Source organism: Poromitra crassiceps, assembly GCF_964638095.1.
Source record: "Poromitra crassiceps genome assembly, chromosome: 7".
Taxonomy (NCBI): Eukaryota; Metazoa; Chordata; class Actinopteri; order Beryciformes; family Melamphaidae; genus Poromitra; species Poromitra crassiceps.
The window spans coordinates 39,507,677-39,529,132 of record NC_139628.1 but is presented as its reverse complement, the minus strand read 5'-3'; the positions used below and the strand labels follow the sequence as shown (position 1 = coordinate 39,529,132).

Here is a 21,456-nt window from a genome sequence, read left to right as displayed (position 1 = left end):
ACTGGCGACAACTGTCGCCTAAAGACCCATTCTGAAGGATTGGAAGTCCTCCTCCTCGCCTTCTTCTCAGGTGCGGCTTATGGACATGATCTCTGTTCTACAGATGGAGAGACTCAGGTCCCTGAGAATCAACTTGCTCAAAAGGTTCTCAACTATCTGGGACCCAATTTTGGCCTACTTTGATGAGGTTAAGCACCCGCCCACTCAGACATACATCGTGAAATGTGGCTTTCACATGGACGCGCATCGCTACAACCGGCGTAGTTAAGACCAGACGTAAGCCCTGTCTGTGCAACAGGCGTAAGTCCACTCTAAAGACTGGTCTTAACTAAGACCGACGTAGGAGTTACGACCAGGCATAGTTAAGACCAGTTGGTGCAACCGGCCCCCAAACTGTAGCCTAGTGCACGCGACTGCAGGGGGAAACAAAACGAAGTGCAAAACAAAACGCACCGTGCGCTGTGTTTTGTGCACAATGGAAGCGCTCTCAACAGGATTTCCATAGCGTTCTAACTGAAAAAAGAGTGTTGGGTGTGGGTGGGTGGTGGTTAGTCACGATTTTGCGGGCTGACTGTGACATCATCAGTGATAAATCAGGGATTTGGATGTCATCAGTGATGTCACTTGAGCAATTGTGATGTCATCAGTGATGTCACTCAAGCAATTGTGATGTCATCAGTGATGTCATAAATCTTACCTGGCTGAGGCTATATAAGTGGTGGAAGATGCAAGGGAAGCCATAAGAAGAAGAAGCCGCTGCTCGCGTACGATAATTTCCCTCCAAAAACGATAATTTTGACCCTCAGGTACGATAATTCAACATTTCCCACCTGGCAACACTGATATTACCTTCTGTTTGAGACACAGCTACAAGTCAGTGTGGTACAGTGACACATCTGAAGGAATGGCTGTTCAAGCAGGGCATGGTGACACACAGCTCTATGATGCCGCCTGTGAGGGAGACCTGGACACACTGAGGAGCCTGCTGCAGAGAGACCACTTCAGAAGGCAGATCAATCAGTGTCTTTATGTGTGTCGGTGGACCCCTCTGATGCTCGCAGCCATGCGGGGTCATGCTGCCTGTCTGGACTACCTGATCACACAGGGAGCACAGGTAGATCTAGCTGATGAGAATAACTGGACGCCTCTCTTCTGGGCCGTGTGCTGCCGTCGCCTGGACTGTGTCCGGATCCTCCTGGAAGCCGGGGCCGACCCTAACAGAAGCATGGAAGATGCCTCACACACCCCTCTCTACTGGGCTGCCCTGGATGGAAGTCGGGAGATACTGCAGGAACTCATCATGTACTGTGCTGCTGTTCCTGTTGACATAGACACCGATCACACCCTCGAGAGGTCTCCTCTCTACATCAGTGCTGAATACAACAACCTGGACTGCTTCCGCCTGCTGCTCCAGGCCGCTGGCTTTCTGACCCGTGACGTGGCTTCTCACCTGCTGGGTAAGGTGCTGTGTAACAGGTGCAACACGGCCTTCGTCCAGCTGCTGCTGGACCATGGCGCTGACCCGGCCCTGGTGACCACAGAGCAGGCACAGCTGGAGGAGAGGGCGGATCCTGAGGCTCTCAGGGTCTTTCTGGAGGCCAAGAGATGTCCTCGCAGTCTGGCCCACGTGTGTCGGATCCGGATCTGCCAAGTGCTGGGCACACATCGCCTGAACCAAGTCCACTCCCTACCACTACCACAAGTGATGAAGGACTTTGTGCTCCACCAAAACTGACTTGAAGCTTAGTTGAAGGGAGTCAGTTTATTTATTTTCATTTCCTAGATTTAGTTCTTCAGTGACTGTTTCAAACAAATCCAGGACCAGAGATTATATACCATCAGCAGCATACACCACCTGTAGCCAATCCTAACTAGCCTACTTGGAGAGCGTTAATTGGAGTGTCTGTGTGTGCTCGGTTCATTGTCTCACCCCAGAAATATGACGTGAGGTTCAGTTAGCTTTGCACAGAAACAGCCGGGAGAAATACTTTTTACTTTTCTACTTGATTACATTTCAGAGCCTGTAATTTTTTACTTTGACTTATAAACAGGTTGAATCAGTACTTCTACTTTTACCAGAGTCTTCATTTAGACAAGTAACTGTACTTCTACTTAAGTAAAGAGTGTGTGTACTTTTCCCATCTCTGCATCAGTGATGTCACAATGATGTCACAATGCCTATGTATGACATCACTGATGACATCACAGATGACATCATCACTGAACTAGTCTGGGCACCTTTTACTCCGCTTTTTGTAATGGGGGCGTAAACCAAGGAAACAGGAAACAATACCGGAAATAAGTGCGGCAAAAAAATGTCAAGCTAACGGCAAAGACGCAGCGAGGTTACGTTAGCTAGAGCCTGATAAAAAGAACAACGCAAGTTGTATAGTAGCGTTAGCACATTTCTCTAGTAGTAACTGCCGAGGAAGGTTTCTGGAGAGCTAAAGACAATGGAGTACTCGCCATGTGAAATCTTATGATCAATGTCCATGTCTGACAAGTGACTGAGGTTAGGGGTGGTGTCTCGTGGACCCCTTGCGTGGGATCTCATGTGCATTGTCTTTTTTCCTTTTCCTTCTTTTCCTGTGTCTGAGCCTGTTTCTCTTGTTCGTATGTTGTTCTATAAAAATTTAAAAAGAAGATATAATAAGGTAGAATAAAGCATCTGAAGAAAATTCATTAAACAAGTTAATTTGCATTTCATTGGAAACTAATTGTATTAATTCACACTAATGGGACCGGGGAGTATCATGGGGTTATTAGCACGATTTCCACCAATCAGGGATAAGCTAGAGTCATATGATCACAACACGCGCACACAGTGACTGACAGTCATGTTGTTCTACCAACTGTAATTTTTTCATTAGAGCTGTTCTAATGCAAATTGCATGATGTGTGCTTAATTTTGGATTCTGTACTGTTGTTGTTGTTGTTGTTGTTGTTACAACTTGAACTTACCCCAGCTAGTATTACAACTCACCCCGGTAGTGGGGTAGGCTGTAACAATGGCATTTCTTGTATTTGACATAGATTCAAACATGAGAGACCAGTTGGTAAGATTTAACAAGCAGCTTTATTCAGCAAATGGCACGGCAACTACTTTGGCGTATGACTCCATTGTAAGATTACGCTCCTCTTGTGGTGAGAGGAGGGGGCATCTGTATAGGCTAGGATAGAGAATCACCCCCCCCCCCCTCCCTCCCTCCCCATGGGGAATTCTTCAGGAGTCAAGCCTCGTTGGTGGTGGACTGGGGAGGTGGGTGGGGCGAACCACAGCTTCAGTGGAGATGAACAGCCGTGATGCAAGCTGGTGCTATGATCCAACCAGACGTAGAACCCTCACTATATTCACCTTATTCTTTGCCCACACATGGACGCTTCCGCATTACGTCATTTCGTAATAGTATTTCCGTTTTAGACTTGCCAAAAACCCCGCAGGCAAGATGGCTGCCCACACTCCCCTCCTAAACTGGCAGAATTACTCCCCCATAAACTAACATATCTTGGCCAATAAGTATGTAACATACAAAATAAAACAACCCGTAATATCTTAATTTTATGTAGAATGCAGAGGGCATGTAACTGTTTAGTTAAACTTGCATTCCGAATATTGTGCTCTAAGGATGACGTTAGTGGCTCGAGACTGTTTCGTCCTGAAACCCACACGTTTTGCGGTGGTGGTTTTAGCGTAACATGTGGGGTTTGGCGTAACCTATGTGAGATTCGAAATAACGCATCCGAGATAGAAAACTTTATGAATATAGCCACGTTATAAACAACAAACTAACGCTGGTGATCCGTATGGAAACAGTGTTACTCGAAATGGTTAAAAGTTATATCAATTTGGTCATTCAGTGGCATTTTACTGCCATATAACATAACTAACTAGCGGCTAATATTAGCCACAGTAGGCAACTAGCACTGAACCGGAAGAACAAATAAGTTTGCGTTGAATGCGGAAGAGAGAAAAAGTGGGCGTGGTGAATAAGGTGAATACAGTATACTAGTGTCCTCTAGAGAGAGAGTGGCGTCAGCGGAGGACCAAAATGCAAGAATCATTAGCCAATGAACAGCCAGGAATGGGTCTCGCGCTACTTTTGCATGCTAAAATAAAGCTGATAATGTACAATTTGATTCATTTCAAGGGATGAAAACCCCTTTCAAAGTACAACACTGTCTATTTTGATGCAACTCGACAGTGCTGCTTTTTTTACTGAAGAGTTCCACTTTCTACTTCCTGGAAAAAAAACTGGTCCATTGGAGTGAATGGAGATGTCGGAACTCTCTGCAGTATACTACGCCCGTCCTCTACGGTGATTGGCTCAGGGAATGAGGTATGTATGACATCACAGATGACATCACGCAGGTCCTCTAGGTGATTGGCTCAGAGGATGAGGCATGTATGACATCACCGATGACATCAGCAAGTATGACATCACCGATGACAGAGACGTCATGGGCTGATTGGATATGAGAATATGGAGGGAAGGGGGTGAGATATATCGCAGGGTGACATAACCGGATGGCGGCCTTCATGCTTCATGCTCTGCAGACCACACTTCAATCATGGGAGACCAGTTGGTAAGATTTAATAAGCAGCTTTATTCAACAAATGGCATGGCAACTACTTTGGCGTATGACTCCATTGTAAGATGATGCTCCTCCTGTGGTGAGAGGAGGGGGCATCTGTATACGCTAGGATAGAGAATTCCCCCAAGCTAATTTCCGGTGGTTGATTGAGATCAATCTGTTACTTTGACTTACTGCTATTTCCAGTGGTTGATTGAGACCAATACATTACTTTGACTTACTTCTGCCCCCCAGGAACATCTGTACAGGCTAGGATAGAGAATCCCCATCTGTGGTATTTTAATAGAGGTTAAAGTGATTGCTATTTGTAGCAGACAAATGTGGGCACTTCCTGTCAAAATTTGAGAGCTCTACCACCAAAAGTCAGAGTCATAACCACTAAGACAAAATGTGTTACAACCATCCCCGGTCTCCCTATTGAGTATAGTGACTTGATCTATGAAAATTTTAATATCTTTGTTCAGTTGTACAGTATATACAGTTGTTTTCAGTCACAAACTGAGTTTTTAAAGGAGAGGAGGATTTTCCACTGAGGAGTAAATTACAGTACATTGCAAACATTATATCAATGAGAAAAAGAAAACACTTATCGTAAAACATACTTTGTGCCTCACACTCCGTTAAAAGTTGCCGAAAGGTCATGTCACTCCGTGTCACGGTGATGTAAAAGGTGTGAGTGTGTGTGTGTGTGTGTGTGTGAGTGTGTGTGTGTGTGTGTGTGTGTCAGACTGAGAGACAGTCATGACTGTGCGTGGCGGAGGGGGAGCCAGTGGTTGGGTTTCACAGCGGCATGGGGTGAAGAGAGAAGCGGCGAGGCGAGCTCTGATTCCCGGTATCGTGAACTTCAAACCTCCCCGGCAGCCACACCGCTGCGACACAGCGGCCCTGTATTGCACCCCGAAACTCCGCTGAGAACAAGTGACCTTTCCACAAGAGGTTGCTCCACCTGCTTCAAATCACGGATTTTGCCTGATTATTTTGTCATGTTTTAAGGCTTTTACCGTACAGACACACACAGAAGCACTGGTGAAAAATCAACACATTAGTTCAACTTTAAAATACAGTATAATATGACATTTCAGGGTTTGACTTTAAAGGTATGCAACTTATTAGGGCCCTTCAAATGTAAACAAACCTTTTTGTTTCTAATTGTTAGGCTCTTCTAATTGTTATTATTGCATCATAACTAATGTTTACAAGTGTAAACAAATGATTTATGGCTTTCAAGTAGGCTACATCTAAAACTCATTTTTAGCTCTTACAATCTGATATTCCTTGTATCAAGAGCTCTGTCAGAGCTAAAAGAGATTAACATGTAAAAAAAGAAGAAACAAATTAAAAGTTTGTTTATGTTTGAAGGGCGCTAAAAAAAGATTCAAGGTTCACTTTAGTCACAGTATGTAATCAGATTACAAATGAGGAATTTGACTTTGTGCACGCATGCAGTGCAGCAGTCACATCAATAGTAAGCAATACAAAACAATCACAAATTATAAAGTCCAAAATATAAAGTCCTTTATAGCAACATATGAGGGGTGTGTTTGTTTGTTTGTTTGTTTGTTTGTGTGTGTGTGTGTGTGTGTGTGTGTGTGTGTGTGTGTGTGGGTTTGTGTGTGTGTGTGGGCGGGCGGGCGGGGGTAGGATAATGTCCGTAGGGGGGCCCCCGGCCCTTTAGTGAACCCGATACTAAAATGTTACATACTATAGAGATAATGCAACATTTTTCACGTCGTCACTGTAGGTTGTGCAATAAGAAAAGAGGGGTAAAGGGACACAATTACCACAGCAGAAACAACGACATAAAAGCAAGTCTTAAAAGTGGTTTGTAAGAAGATTCCAATTTTGCTCATCACCTTTTTTCTTCTTCTTCTTCTTTTTACAGTCCGTGGTCATTGCAGGCCAGGCGAGATCTCAGGCTCCAGTTCATATGGGGTTCAAGGACTGATACTGTAGTTATCCAGTGTGACTTAAAAGTAATGTAAAATGTTAAAAATCTATTCTAAAACAGGCTGGCAGCAGGTGTAAAGAGGCAAAAACTGGAGTGACCTGTGTCTAATATTGGTTGAGGGCAAAAAGCTTGCTTGTTTAAAGTAACCTCATATTTCTTCTTCAACTAAATTTTAACTGAGGGGGGAAAAGGCATGTTCAGTTTAAAACAGCAGGAACATGTTCTGTTTGCTTAGTCCAAAGCACGATCTCTAAAACAAATACTTGCAAGATTCAGAGATCTGTAGTTTCTTTAAGCTGCCTGCCGACATTTTTGACTGTGCACAAATTCACAAAGATATATCCACAAGATCATGAAGCCACAGAGGAGAGGAACCTGCCGGCTTGACGACGGCGGCATTTCATATACAACAAACAGGATGCATCATAAAGTGGGACACCATGGCTTTACATTACAGCAGTCAGTAATATCGCCATCTAAGCAGCGAGAGCTTATTTTCCAAATCCAAATTTCTATCAAATGTAGCTTCCTCATACTGCAATAGTAATTTCAGAAGAAAATAGCCCATTTTCAATTTCTCTTACCCAGTATCCTCTGTCTGGATCAATTCATTCTGTCGTCGTTATTAGAGGAAATAACTTTTTTTTTACTATGTCAGATTGGCCTATATCAGAGAGGTCAGAGGCCACATTAACACAGACAAAGGGACACAAATTATCTCCAGGTTTAGTGATTTTTTCAAATGCCAATTCATCTTCAAAGGCATTTTTTACTATGTCAAGCGCTCAGTCACTAAAATTACATAAACACATATTTTGTAAATTCTCTTGAACTATCATCACAGCATCAGTTTAATTAAAATGTACTCTTTAGCAACTTATGGATAAATTGAAGGAATGTAGGAGAATAATTCCACTTGCTAAGTGTGAACAGAAGCTCTGGTTGACAAGCATGGCCTAAATGTGTCATGGATGTTAAAAACATATGTATACAGTACTGTGCAAAAAGCTTAGGCACATGTAAAATAAAAAAGTGAATATGCTTTCAAAACTAAATTAAAAGTGGCATAATATAAAATACCCAAACACTAAACGCTAAATTAAAAAATAAAGAAATACTAGAGCAGTCTACTGACACACTAATGCAGGGAAGAAAGGGATACACATCAAAGACAATTGATATAAAAACTCAAGGATGACTAAGACTTTTGCACAGTATACTGTATATCAGAAGTGGCTTATTAAAAGTTATCTTTCAATAGGTTTCTGGCATTACATGTGATGCCAATTTCCCTGCTCCTAATGTGGAAGCAGGCCATTTTAAGGTGATGGTGTAAATTCAAAATTGTAGTTACTTTAAGATTCCTGAGTGTATGACCCATATAGTGAAATGTGTGCACTATTGTACATGCACCTGTAAAAGCCATTTTATGTGTAGGGTGATCAAATATGTACTTCCTCTGAAAACATCTTTGTATGACACACTTACACACCTGTATGTACTAGAAAAGCCTCTCATATACAGCATTGATGGTCTGTCACACCCAGACTTAAAGTATAAAAAAAAATACACACAAGAAATTACTGTAAGACAAAGAGTCAGCAGTAGTCAGTAGAACTTGGTTTATTCATTTCAGTCAGGACTTGAAGCCAGGGGCAGCAATTTTGTTTACCAGCGCTCTCACAAAAAAATACTTTTACATTATCAAACCAAGTCACCGCACAACTTAACATTTTTCAACTCATTTCTCCTGTGCGATACATGCATTTCAGTGCAAATGGAAAGTCCATGAAACAAAAATAAAATACATTACTAAAACATTTCTTAAAATTAATTTAAAAAAATCAACCCAAACGGAGGTCTTAAAAAATAAATGCCCAAAAGAACGAGAATGGAATGTTTTGTAAGAAACACACTGGACTAACTAAATTAGAAACAAACTCAAAAACAGACTTGTTTGAATAATCAGCGACACAGAAGATGTATCTTTTCCTAACACACAACTTTGCTTTTTAAAAATCCAATATTAGAGAGTACCGAGTTTGTACTGGCCTACAATTTCTTTACCTGCGCTGCCGTTTTCCCCCTCGTTTGTCCTAATCTTTAGTTTCATTTAAGTCCTGACTGAACCGATATAAAAACCCTACATAGAGTGGTAAAAAAAAATCCTGTATCTCTTGCATCTTCTAGCTTATTCCTACACCAATGGCTAGGGTTGAGTTTAATTTAATCTTAGAACTAGTCTACCCAAGTTAAGCTGTAATGTGGCGCCCTCTTTAGCCGGTAAAGGGGAAAACCAGCAGGACCCCTTGTCCGGGCCCTAGGGTGACTTTGTCGAGGTCGACTGTAGAGTCTACTGCCAGATCGGGATCAGTGGACAGCTTCACCTTTGCTTGTAATGGCAACTCCAAGCCACCTAGAGAGGGAAGAAAGAAGGGGCTGTCAAACTCTCAAAACGGTGGACAAAAAGTCTTAATGCCCCTTTAAGGGGGGGGGGGGGGGGGCGGGGGGGGCATAAGAACATTCATTTTCTACACAATTTACCTGTGGCTTCCAGTTTGAGTGTTGCGGTCGTTGTGCCCCAGTTGACCGCCGTTACGTATCTTTCGCTCTGGTCCCACAGACGGAGGAAAGCGAGCGACGAGGCGTCCGCCTGGAGGAGGTGGTACTCGCCGTGGATCAGAGAGCGCTCCTTCACTCGCAGGTCGCTGACGGATTTGAACCACTTCCTGCAAGCTGCGCGCTCTTTCCTCTCGGCCTGCGGAGGGGGGGGAATTATGGGATGGTTTAAAAATGGAAGCACAGAAATGCCTCTGCATCGTGTACTCGCTAGTTTCTTGTTTTTAATAAGGAAATCTCAGACATAAATGTGACACAAGCTGGTGTTTTGACCCTCAATTAGGCCGAGGGCATTTTTCTGATTTTTACAGATTCTGAAATGGCAGACTGTAAGCTTTCAAATGATGTGTCACACATTGTGATCTGAAAAAAATTGAAGGAGATATGCTTATTTGATTGTTCACACTCTGAAAAGCAGGAACTGAGAAAAAAGCCCTCAAAGTTTGAGAAGTTTTTCACACCTGGGACAGCCAGCCAAGGGGGAGTGAACATTGGCTCCTCATTTACATTGACCACTCCCAACAGCTGATAACTGTCACTCTGACACACTGGGACACAGGCCACAAGTAAGACAATGATAGAATGTAATAGCCTACTGTTTAGGTGATGGGTTTCATAAACTTTCTGTAATAAAACATCTGAAAGCAAAAATCTTATCAAATGGGGTACGCGTGGTCTAATTTTGAGGTATCCATGCTTTTATCACTTCTCATCTGGATTATTGTAATTATTATTACATGTGTGCCTATTATGTTCTTTTTGGGCTCCTTGTGCAGAGAAAATTCCCTGAGGGGCAATAAAGGTTTCATTTATATAATAATAATAAAAGGATATAATATGAATAAAGATTTGATAAGAGACAGGAGCTGCTGAACAAAAATAAAACACACACACACACACACCGTGGCTAGCAGGCCTCGCTAGCGCGCTAAAGTTTTGTTCTCAACAAGAGATGTGTGTGTTTCCCCTCATTGATTGTTACAGTTGATCTGAAAATAGGCGAATAATCTATGGTTTATGTCCCGCCAAATAACTTATTGATAAGAAGCACTGGAGAGAGTCAATCGCACACAAGAAACCCGCCATTTTGGAGACACCCATGACGATGACACCACGCAAAAGGGGACGATTTTCGGGCCAAAATGGCGGCAGCGCTGAGCTAAGACTCACTTCTTTCTTTGTGTACTCTTTGTGTACTAGCTAGCAGCTAGCTATGTTAGCTTGCATTTAACGTTAGCGGGTTGCTTTTGGAGACACAAACCCTGGACGTTTCATTTTGAGTAATGCATGAGGTTCTCTATGGTTTACGCAAGCTCTGGGAGTATGAAGTGCTTTAAATGCGGGGATTTTGGTCACAACAAGCTTGTGGAGCGCTGCCTGCAACTATGTAGCCTAACCAGCTAGCTAACGTTAGCCCTGACCACAACAGCTAACGTTAACGCCAAACAAATCCGCAACTCCTCCCCACGCCAGCTCAGACTTTCCCCTAATCTCAGAAACCTTGCGGGACATGTATTGCAAATTGCAATAGTGGTTGTTTTGTTATAAGGGCTTGTCCCGTTACGAGAGAGAGAGTCACTGTCTGGCGGCCATGTTTCGCCTGCTCGGGTTGTAAACAGAACTTTGCACCCCGCCCCATGTAACACGCTGAATTCTATTGATGTGACTCATTGGCCGAAACTCGGAACAATAGAGACATTATAGCCAGTGAAACGCCGCATGCAAATGAGCTTGAGTCGCCTCAGCTAGGCGACTCAAGCCTGAAATCTTGATTTTTTAAATCGCTAAATATACCTATTTGCTGATTCTAAAACGACTCAATTTTATGTGGAATGGATAGTTCAAATAATATATTTTGTACTATTGGAAAAAAAGCAAAACCACATTTTTTCAAGAAAATACTTTGACGCTCTGCTGCACAGAACTGCCACGGCCGAATTACGGTACCTTCCGCCCGCTGGTGTCACAAATGACAAAGTCACACCTCTCTTCTCACACACAACCTACCTCAGCAGTCTGATTCACAGCAGCTCCGTCGGCAGGCTCCTCCTCCGTGTCCCAAAGCATCTTAAGAGCTTCTGTACCCTGATGGGAGGTACAAAGAGGACAAAAAAAAAAGTTACAACCTTTCACAACTAAACATGAGGGAAATTACATTTAGAAACTTTCTGTGCAACTAAAACCATGAAATAAAAACTAAATCGGTCCTTGAAAAGTAATTTGTGGTTTACCTGTGCCTGAAGGCAGATCTCGTCTCCGTAGGTGAACACGGGTGTGCCGGGCATGGTCAGCAGTAGGAGCTGGTAGAGGCGGACCAGGGCCGGAGTCCCCGCCAGCTTGGACAGGTGATCCTTCTTGGCGGCACCCAGAGCCCAGCCCACACTCATCTGATCGGCCTGGAGGGTGTTGATGGCCTGGGCGCGCTCCGATCCTGGAGACATACGAGGAGAGAATGCTCAGCTGGAACGCAATATACCATCTTACACCAATTTCTTGCTTTTCATACAGAGCGTGAACAGCCTGCTACCATTAGAAATCTTTGCTTGTTTTTTAGACAATGGGAAATTAGAGCTAGAAACACAGAATTTGACCGTAGGCCAATCACATTATACTGTATAAAAAAAGCATTTATCTGAATGAGGAAGGAAGGGGCTGATTAAATTAACACAATGAGGACAATGCAGGGACAATAGCAATAGAAAGATTTAAATAAAAAAGCTCCTAGTGACAGACGATGAAGCAGGTATTCCAGCCTACCGTTTTTGGCAGCGAGCAGGTCAGACAGGATGAGATCCACACCGGAGGTATTGACGAGCAGAGACATGGCAGGGGCCGACATGCCTTCCACCACACCCATCAACATCCTGAGAGGAGAGGAATGTGCTCAGTTTAGTCTTATGATTGAAAAGCTGAGACACACCCATTAGCCTATTAGCTAGAAAATGTCAAGAAATGCATAGAACCCCCCCCCCTCCCAATTATCTGCCTAATTGGCTTCTTGAAATAGCGAGGATGTTAGATTTGTGGGTCAACTAGTGTCATTCCTCAACCCCTCCACAAGGTGTCGCTCGAACATCACACAGAGTTTCAGCCCTGCTGGCCTGTGGACTCGTTCCTTGTTGGTCCCTCTAAGCCCCCGGACCCCCTAATCCCCCGCAGGGCTGGAATGCTTCTGATCTGCGCCTTCCTCCAGAACACAATGCACTCCAACCTGTCTGCAAAGTCACATGACCTTCGCCTTCCTCCAGGACACAATGCACTCCAACCTGTCTGCAAAGTCACATGACCTTCGCCTTCCTCCAGGACACAATGCACTCCAACCTGTCTGCAAAGTCACATGACCTTCGCCTTCCTCCAGGACACAATGCACTCCAACCTGTCTGCAAAGTCACATGACCTTCGCCTTCCTCCAGGACACAATGCACTCCAACCTGTCTGCAAAGCCGCCTGACCTTTTACTGATGCTACTAAGACTCACTTGCAAACTAAATTCAATGCAACAACAGGACGAGCGGGGAGCTTCAGTCGTTAGCCCGGGTTACCTCGTCTTAGCGTCCTCGGTGCGGTTGCCCTGGATGGCGGCCTGAAACGTTGGCCAATCAGGAGTGGAGGCGACGGCGTTCAGACCCGACACCTTGATGCCGTCAATGCCCAAACTGAACCAGTACTCCGACGCATCCTGAGAGACAAACATGTACAGTGACGTTACCAGGGAAAACATTCCACTTGCATTAGTTCTTATCATTAAATGTTAAAACATGATATTTGACTTCTTATATTCTTAGTGTTGGATATTAAAATGTATCCCAATAACCTCTTAAACTTATGCATATGTGTTTGTATGAGTTCTTACCTTGACTTTCTCGAGTACTTCTGCAACATTACCACTGCTGAACCAAGCATCACTACCCTTGTAGTTTGGAGTCATATCCAGCACCACTTTAATACCTAACAGAAAGAGTAGAAGATAATTTGAGTTATGAGATGGTCTGTTTGTTTGTCTGGAGAGCTAAATCAGTTAATTAAATCATGTCTCCCACTGATAAAAGACATTACAGTCCAAAAATCAAAACATTGGTATAGACTCCTCCCACATGATTTGTTTCAGCTATCTGGACAACATTTCTGAGGCTACCCACCCTTCTTTTTTGCCTTCTCCATCAGGGCAACGAGCTGGTCCTTGGTTCCCTGGGTCGGGTCGATGTCTTGGAGGTTCAGCGTAATCTGCTTATCGGCCTGGACCGTGTGGAGAGGCCCAAGAACCAGGCCTTTCACCTTCAACTGGTTCACATTGTCCAACTTGTCCTCAACACCTAGAGAGAGAGAGAGAGAGGGGGGGGGGGGGGGAGACAGAGACCAGTTTAGTGAGAAATTCACAAAGACAGAGACAAATTGATGTGTGAAAGGTGGCAGGGTGAAGGGGTTGGTGAGGGGAGAGAGGGATCGGAGAGTTAGGGTGCAGGCGAGGAAGAGAAGGGGGGTAAGGCTAAACAGAGGTGTTCTTTTGGAGCAGTATTGACTCATGGCAGCAGCATGTGAGCGACACGCCCTCTGCTGGCCATGTAAAGGCAGAGTACAAGGAGGTCCTTCATGTGAGAACAACTAAGTCACGTGCGCTTGTTGGAATGCTGCCCAGGCTCTGCTAGAAACCCGAGGGCGCCCGGGTGATTTCTCAAACGCCAGTGCCTGTGTACTCTCTGCCTGTAAAGTTCTAAAAAAAAAAAAAAGTTAAATTCTAAGGAAAAATATATATAAAATAAAATATCTCAACCGTCATGGGATGATGGCGGGAATAAACAGCCAATCGAGATATGAAAGAGATGAAGCATGGCTTTTTCTAAAAATCCATCTAATCTTCAGCCTTTTCATTCAAATAGGACAAAAGACTGTACAGGTACTTAAAGGAACACTCCGCCCATTTTCAACCAGCTTTGTATCATTAGAACATCAGTAGTATATCAGAAAACTGTAAACGGATTTGAAGTCTGTAATTTAATTTGACAGTTATTGAGTGTTAAAGTGTGGACCAGTGACATCACTGGTCCACACTAACTCAAATTAATAACTCATTAACTCAAATCAACTCTCAATAACTGTCAAACTATTCATCATTCATCTAGTTTGACAGTTATTGAGAGTTGATTTGAGTTAATGAGTTATTAATTTGAGTTAGTGTGGACCAGTGATGTCACTGGTCCACACTCAATAACTGTCAAATTAAATGACAGACTTCAAAACAGTTTACAGTTTTCTGATATACTACTGATATTCTAATGATACAAAGCTGGTTGAAAATGGGCAGAGTGTTCCTTTAAGAGATATCGTCATACAACTAAGCAGAAGTGTCTTGGGTTTGGTTAACCCTCAACCTCAGTTCTTTAAGAGGGAGTGATATGAAAGGAGTGACTCGTACGGTTTTTGTTGCCCTTTTAGACCTTGAGTCATGACGTGTTGGTGGCCTAGTCAGCATTCTGCTATCCAGCCAGCTGGAATAAACCGGGCAGAAGTGAGGAAACGCAAGACCTGTGTCACAAGACTAATCCCTCGTGCATTAGCGTGTGGGTTACCACACCAAGGCCAGACAGCTCTTTTGTAAAACATCCACTCACAGCCTTGTTTTGCCTTGGTTTGCTTTGTGTTTGGGGGAGGATCAGGATGACACCAAAAGCAGAAAACAACAGGGAAACAGCAGGAAGGCGGGGTATCCCCATTACCATTACAGTGTATGTATAGTGTGCCTGTATCTAACCTGTTATCTGCCTGTGTTTGGGATACATACTGTATACTGGTTGTCAGTCACTCAGAGTGGAATCCGAACATACTACAAAAGGCGTGTCTGATGCAACATACTCATCCTACTGGCTAAGAGACCAGGTCAAACCTGTCCTACATGTATTTAAATAGTCTATGTCTTAGGTTTACTCTGATACCCTCGTGTTATCTAAAATGCTCATTAGGTTATCCTGTTAAGACAACAAATTATGGACACTTCCACTGACCGAGCTTTGAATCAAACGGTGCCAACATGTCTCATTGTTGCCATACATAAAGTATATTCCTTAAAATGCATATAGACGGTTTTAACTTGACAACAAAAACATTCTAAATTGAACCCCCGCTCACTTCCTGTTGCAGTGTTTGCTATGGTCATAAAAGAAAAAAAAACATTCAAGTGCAGGACTGACCATTCCATGCAAACCGTCTATACAGCTGAGCGGCGAAAACAAAAGTAACGATGTCGAGTGAATATTTCTGCAGTTTGCCGAATGCTGAGAAAAAGGAAGTGCTGTGGGGTTGCGCTCTGGTGAAAACAGTCTATAAATAGTACATGAATGCAGTATCTACTGTATGTGTCCACTCAAAGTGCATACTGAAATGTGTAAACCTTTTTATTCCTTTGGGATTGAAAACCATGGTTAAGCTCTCCCTTATTCTCACTGTGTGATTATGTGAGTGCTTAAAATGAGCAAATTCACCAGATCTTTACACACTGGACAGTGTGGACACATAATAATACCTTTAATTTGATCTGGAGAGAAGGCATCCAGGTCAGAGATCTGGTACAGGGGGCCTTCATTCCACCAACCCATATCGGGGATGGGTTTACAGCGGGGGGCCTGGACGATGATCGCGATGGCTCCAGCCAGCATGCCCAGCCAGCCCAGCCAAAACAGCACCAGGAGGAGCCAACGGGTTCGGACCCACCTACAGAGGTGTGGGAGAGAGAGGACAACATAGTTTAGGATGATCACAGATTGCATTCTACTAAACAACATGCCAATCACAAAAGAACCTGCAAGGACACCCCCATCAAGTCTTACATCAGTTTCCGGGGGAAACCTGGTGGATTTATTCCCCATTCCATTTGCATTGGGAACTAGGAATCTCCCAGTTCAAAGGTCACCTGACCTCGGATTCCCTACCCTCGGTAAAAAAAATCTCGGGGGGGGGGGGGGGCTCACCAGCCCAGACCTCAAAATCCAAGATGGCACCTCTGCGCTTCAACAGTAGTGAACGTTGTAGTAAATACTGTTTATTAGCACGTATGTCTTATCTGTGTCTCATTAAATCGGTTGTACACACAGTACTGTCTAACTTCTATCTGTGGACATGTTGCTACAGCGTTGGTATGCGCAAAATACCGCAAAAAGCGTTGTTATCAACTGTTATTGCTAACAATGGCTAGCCTGGCTAGAGCTAACCCTCGCAGGTTTCAATTTTAATGTTAAGGTTTTAATGGAACATGGTCAACTTGGGTGTGACATCACTCAACTGGGATATTCCTAGTTCCCAATACAAAAATAATGGGCCACTATTCCACCATCTATGCGGTCGCCGGTCTTACCCTGGAGTACCGGCCACCTTCATCAGCTCCTCTTTGGACAGGCCAGTGAACTTGACCTCGTCCTCGGGAACCTTCAGCTTGACGCTGCCGTTCTTCTCCCCGCCTGGGAGCCCCAGAGCGCCCGTCATGGGCGTCTTCTCCGGGTCCAGCTCATTGAGCTCCACATCCTTCATATCGATCTCAGCGTCCTTATTCATCTTCGAGTCTTGATTTGTTCAATCTCTGTAGAGGTGGAGGAAAAAGACGGGAGAGAGAAGGGAGGAAAGGCCAGAAGGGAGAAAAACATGTGAGTGATGGTCAAAGGGAAAGGCAGAGTGTGGGGTCTAACAATGCACAGAACCGTTTTCATTAATAGCAAAATATGACCACAGAATGGGAGCAAAATGATAAATAATGATGAAGAGGGCTCATCTGTGGAAACTAGAGGGGATCTTTTTGGAAAAGAGAACTTTAAACTACATTTCTGTTCACTTCGACTTCAATTGTCTATAATGCAGAAATGAAACGGCTAACTCTGGCGGACACCCATCCAGTTACACAGAATGACAGCTCATCACTTGGCTTCTGACGTCCACGTCACTATGGTCTGTTAGCTTATGTTAAAACAAGTATCTCAGAAAGGTCTGGTGAAAAACTAAAAAACCTACACCCCATTTGAACGTTCCTTTAAATGTCATATTGTGTGTTATCATTTGCCACAAGTGAGTTGACCTACTAAAAATGTGACAACCCAAACGTTCAACAGCTGTCAGGCGAAATCGCGCCCATCAATTAACCCAGGCTACAAGATGTATCCAGCCAAAACAGAAACACTCCTAAAATGTCTCGGCGTGTTCTCTGTTCTCTCTCTGGACTGACACATTATATTAACGCAAAAATTACGACCCCCCCCCCCCCCTTTTTTTTATTCAGCGTTTGTTTTGTTTTTTAGCGGAAGTCTCTTTTTCCACTATCATCGACTCGCGAGGTGAAAAACAACGCTCCAATTTCCGCTTTTAAAAATAAAAACGTTATTCTAGGCATTTTCCCCCAACGTATTTGTCGGGACGAATGAGGAAAAATGAAAATCGATTCGATAGTTGGATAAATGTGGCTGGTGTCTAACGTTAGCTAGTTAACGTGTTTTGTTGGTTTGTTGAGAGATGATGAAATCGAGCCCATCACTTTACATCATCTGCCGCCGACACGAGGCAGTAATGTACAGTAGCGACATTGTACCTCCCTCTTTGAATCTCATTTGAGTTCATGACGCCACATCAGATGGAGTAAGTAGAACAACCAAATTACCTGGAAAAGCAGTGTAAAATCCGTCCGGTTTTCTTCAGAAGAAATATTTTCCCTCAGCCTTGTAGGCTATCCTTTAGTTGTGTCTGTCCACTAATCGTATTACAAAGAATGGGCTCGGTCTGTATTTATAATTTCCTTAGTTCCTCCGCCCACCAAGCTGGGAGGAGCCAATGATCCTCGTCTCGCTGTCACTCTCTCTCTCTCTCTCTCTCTCTCTCTGTCTCTGTCTCTCTCCCACTCCACTCCCCAAGAAAGAAAACAAACAATCTGTACCTCATTTGCTCCAGCATACAGTAGGCTACATTCCTTATGTTCCCAAAACATTAAAACCCCAACAAAACATGCGCCAGAGAAGAAGACTTGTTGTCTATTCTATTATATTCTATTCGTGGTAGTGCAGCCACGATTGTGATGTCATCAGTGATGTCACTCGAGCAACTGTGATGTCATCAGTGATGTCACTCGAGCAATTGTAATCAGTGATTGTAATAAATCCTTCCTGGTATGAGCAGATGGCGCACAGTTGTCTGTCTGTCTGTCTGTCTTCCAGAGTCTCCACCCTAGGAATCGAGCGAGCGTATTCCTAGCTCTATAAATAATCCCTATTTTTGATGTATGTGCGATTAATGCTTACATCATCCTATCTCTGTTCGAAGTCCAATGCAAGGTTTCACTGTTTCTTGATAAGACATTTTATCTTCAGACAGACAGACAGACAGACAGACAGGCAGACAGGCAGACAGGCAGACAGACAGACAGACAGACAGACTGTTATACCCTCAACCTTTGGCCCAGTTTGCATGTGCAGGATAAGGCATTCACTGCTATAGCCAAGGATAGACATTTTCCTGACCTGTGTTAGGGTCTTGTACTTTATGGACTGGTAAGACCTCACCTGCGGCAACTATTTTTTCAATTAAGGGACAATGCTAGCCCAGGCTATGGGCTATCATAGTCCTTACTACAGGATATGAGTAGAGGCTAATAGAGATGGTATGTAGGTGGAAGTTAGCCTCCCCGGGCTATGGTCCACAGCTGACTGTTTAGCTTTCCCATGACAGAGCACAAGTTCCACTCAATAGATTCTGTTAAATTGTAAAAATAAAAGTCTACAGTAGCTAACAAAATCAGTCTAGGGTTGCAAATATAAGGAGGAAACATCAAAGCAAACACCATAATGAATTTATGCTGTTTTCCACGATGCAAACAAACATCAACTGTTGGTGCAATTAATCAAAATTTCACTATGCGCATGTCAAGCCCATGCATGTTTAATACCCCATTTACACCTGGTTTTTAAATGTGACCTGTATCCGGATAAGTTATCTGAATGTTATCTGGATAAGGGAAGAATGCATGCTGTTAATGCAAAGTGTAAATGCATTGTGATCAGGATGTGATCAGAACTCCCTGACCACATCTGGAGGTAGTCTGGCTCACATTGTGTTCAGATCTTTTACACCCCATTTACACCTGTGTTTTTTTTTAATGCGACCATTATCCAGATAACTTATCCGGATCCAGGTCACATTTAAAAAACACGTGTAAATGTGGTGTAATTGCACTACTTTTGCTCAGTGGCTAAGAGGAATTGTCTGGAAAACCATCCAACTTGGACGCAGGGCGAGGTTCACCGTCGTATTGGTTAGTATTGTAGAGTTTTTATTGGTTAGTATAACGGGTTTGAACAGTAAGTGCTGATGAAACAGAAACACTATAATGTGCATAAGGCAAAAAGTAAAGTCAGGGAAACAGCAGGAGGATTTGAGGAGGAAGTGGGGCTAGAAACAAAATGGATCTGTACAGTATCCACTAATCAGCAATACAATAGACTATAGGCCCCACCATGAGCCGATAGGAACCAATCAATGGGTAGATCATTGATCTACTCTAATCTATTTTCTCCAGCAAGGCCACAAACATGTTTTCAGAAGATCTCCACAAAGTCCCATCAAATAGATAGGCTGGGTAAACGCAGCCTCCACGTGACCTCTATGTGCTATCAGTCACAAAGAACCTTACGTCACAGGCATAGTCTGTGACGTCACGTTGAAGGCTGCATTCACCCATCGAGGCATGTGGCCTAAGCCTAAACCATGTATCTGGGTCCTTGACAAAAGTAGCTTTCAGTTCCTACTCAGAGTGACCTTCTTGTTGTTGTTGTTGTTGTTGTTGTTGATGATGATGATGTTGGTGTTGGTGTTTTTTTTCCATGGATCAGATTGTAGTTGTTATTGTGGCTGTGTGATCATTGATATAAATACAGACATCACTTTACTAATGTTGAATTGTAATGCTAATAAATATTGTTTTCGAAAGGGTTGTGATAAATCTAATCAATGAAAGTCTGTAAAGTATCATTAATTATTATAATGTGATGAGTAGGAGAAGGAGGATGTTGTTGTCGTCATTGTCGTCGTCGTTGTTGTTTACCTCAGTCATGGCCAGTACAGTATACAACCTGAGAGTCAGTCAAATGCTGGGACATGCTCATGTCAGGGGTTATTGATTATTACTGGATGAACAAGGTCATATGCTTTTTAATACGAGGCAGGCAATAGTTGTTACAATTCATTCTCTTTTTCAAGTGCAATACTACTCCCAGAATAGTCTTTGTTTTTGCAGATGGTAATGATAGTTTGTTGAATTGTGGGGCTCATTTCAATTGGAAGGAACATTGACATTGGGCGGCTGTGGCGGTACCTGAGGTCCGCACGGAGGCCTAAAACTCCAATCTCATCATCCAATCAGCGTATTCACAGTCCGATATGAAGTCCAATGTGAGAAAGGACGTAAGGCAATCACCTACTCACAGTCCAATGTAAACCAATCTCCCTCCAAATGTGAGATGGACACGTTACCAATCAACCTGCTGCTGCTTCTCCTCTCCTCTCACGCCCCCTCTCTTCTCTACCAATCAACCTGCTGCTGCTTCTCCTCTCACGCCCCCTCTCCCCTCTACTCTGGAAAACAAAGCTGCATCTTCCAGTCTGACGATCAAAGTAAGTTTAGACGTTTTTATTTCTTATAGACTACACCTTATCCTTTCATCCGCCGCACAGTCGTTTTATCATTTTGTTGTCGAGTGAGTGTATTGCTTTGTCCCTATATTTTAGTCTATGGTTGGCCAGCAACTTCTGTTAGCATCACTAGTTAGCATCGCTAGCAGCTAGCTACGAGTGACATGTTATGCTAATGTTTGGGTCCAGCTAGCTCAGTTTGTGAAATAACTGTCTGAAGGCAGTGTTGCTGTGATCGCTGCACTCCATGGAATATCCACTGTTTGAAACGCCACTGAAACGCCTTCAACCCAGCACAGATACCCGGACTGCTAAAGGCTAGTTACAGTAGCTAAACAACCCAGGCTAGCTAATAGTTGTTCCCAACTACGGTTCAAAGTCAACAAGCTGCCGAAGGTAACGTGACATTAACGTTATTATGATTGCTATTGATAAATGTGGTGCTGCATTGTCACAGCTCAATGCATTATCACATTCAGTAGCCTACATTACTATGATGCCTGCATAAGTATATGTATGCCTGTCTCCCCACCAGCAAAGGCTAAACACCCTGTGCTATCAACACTAAAACAGTGACATGTCAAGTGTGGCATGTGTGACTCTTGCTTGCATATTTACTTCACCCAAAAATGGGACAGTAGTAG

The 21,456-nt window shown here is 43.5% G+C and overlaps 1 protein-coding gene across 1 annotated transcript; it reads right to left on the bottom strand.

Moving 5' to 3' along the window:
* Positions 1-8,146: 8,146 nt before the first annotated feature.
* Positions 8,147-17,891, bottom strand: slc3a2a (solute carrier family 3 member 2a). Its single transcript, XM_083639739.1, has 11 exons — positions 17,793-17,891; positions 16,506-16,727; positions 15,678-15,865; positions 13,300-13,473; positions 13,014-13,108; positions 12,703-12,839; positions 11,918-12,024; positions 11,392-11,591; positions 11,168-11,245; positions 9,086-9,299; positions 8,147-8,957 (listed from the first exon to the last, which is right to left on the bottom strand). Exons 2-11 carry the CDS (start codon positions 16,700-16,702, stop codon positions 8,818-8,820), a joined length of 1,530 nt encoding a protein of 509 aa, XP_083495865.1. The 5' UTR covers positions 16,703-16,727; positions 17,793-17,891; the 3' UTR covers positions 8,147-8,817.
* Between the last annotated feature and the right edge of the window lie 3,565 nt (positions 17,892-21,456).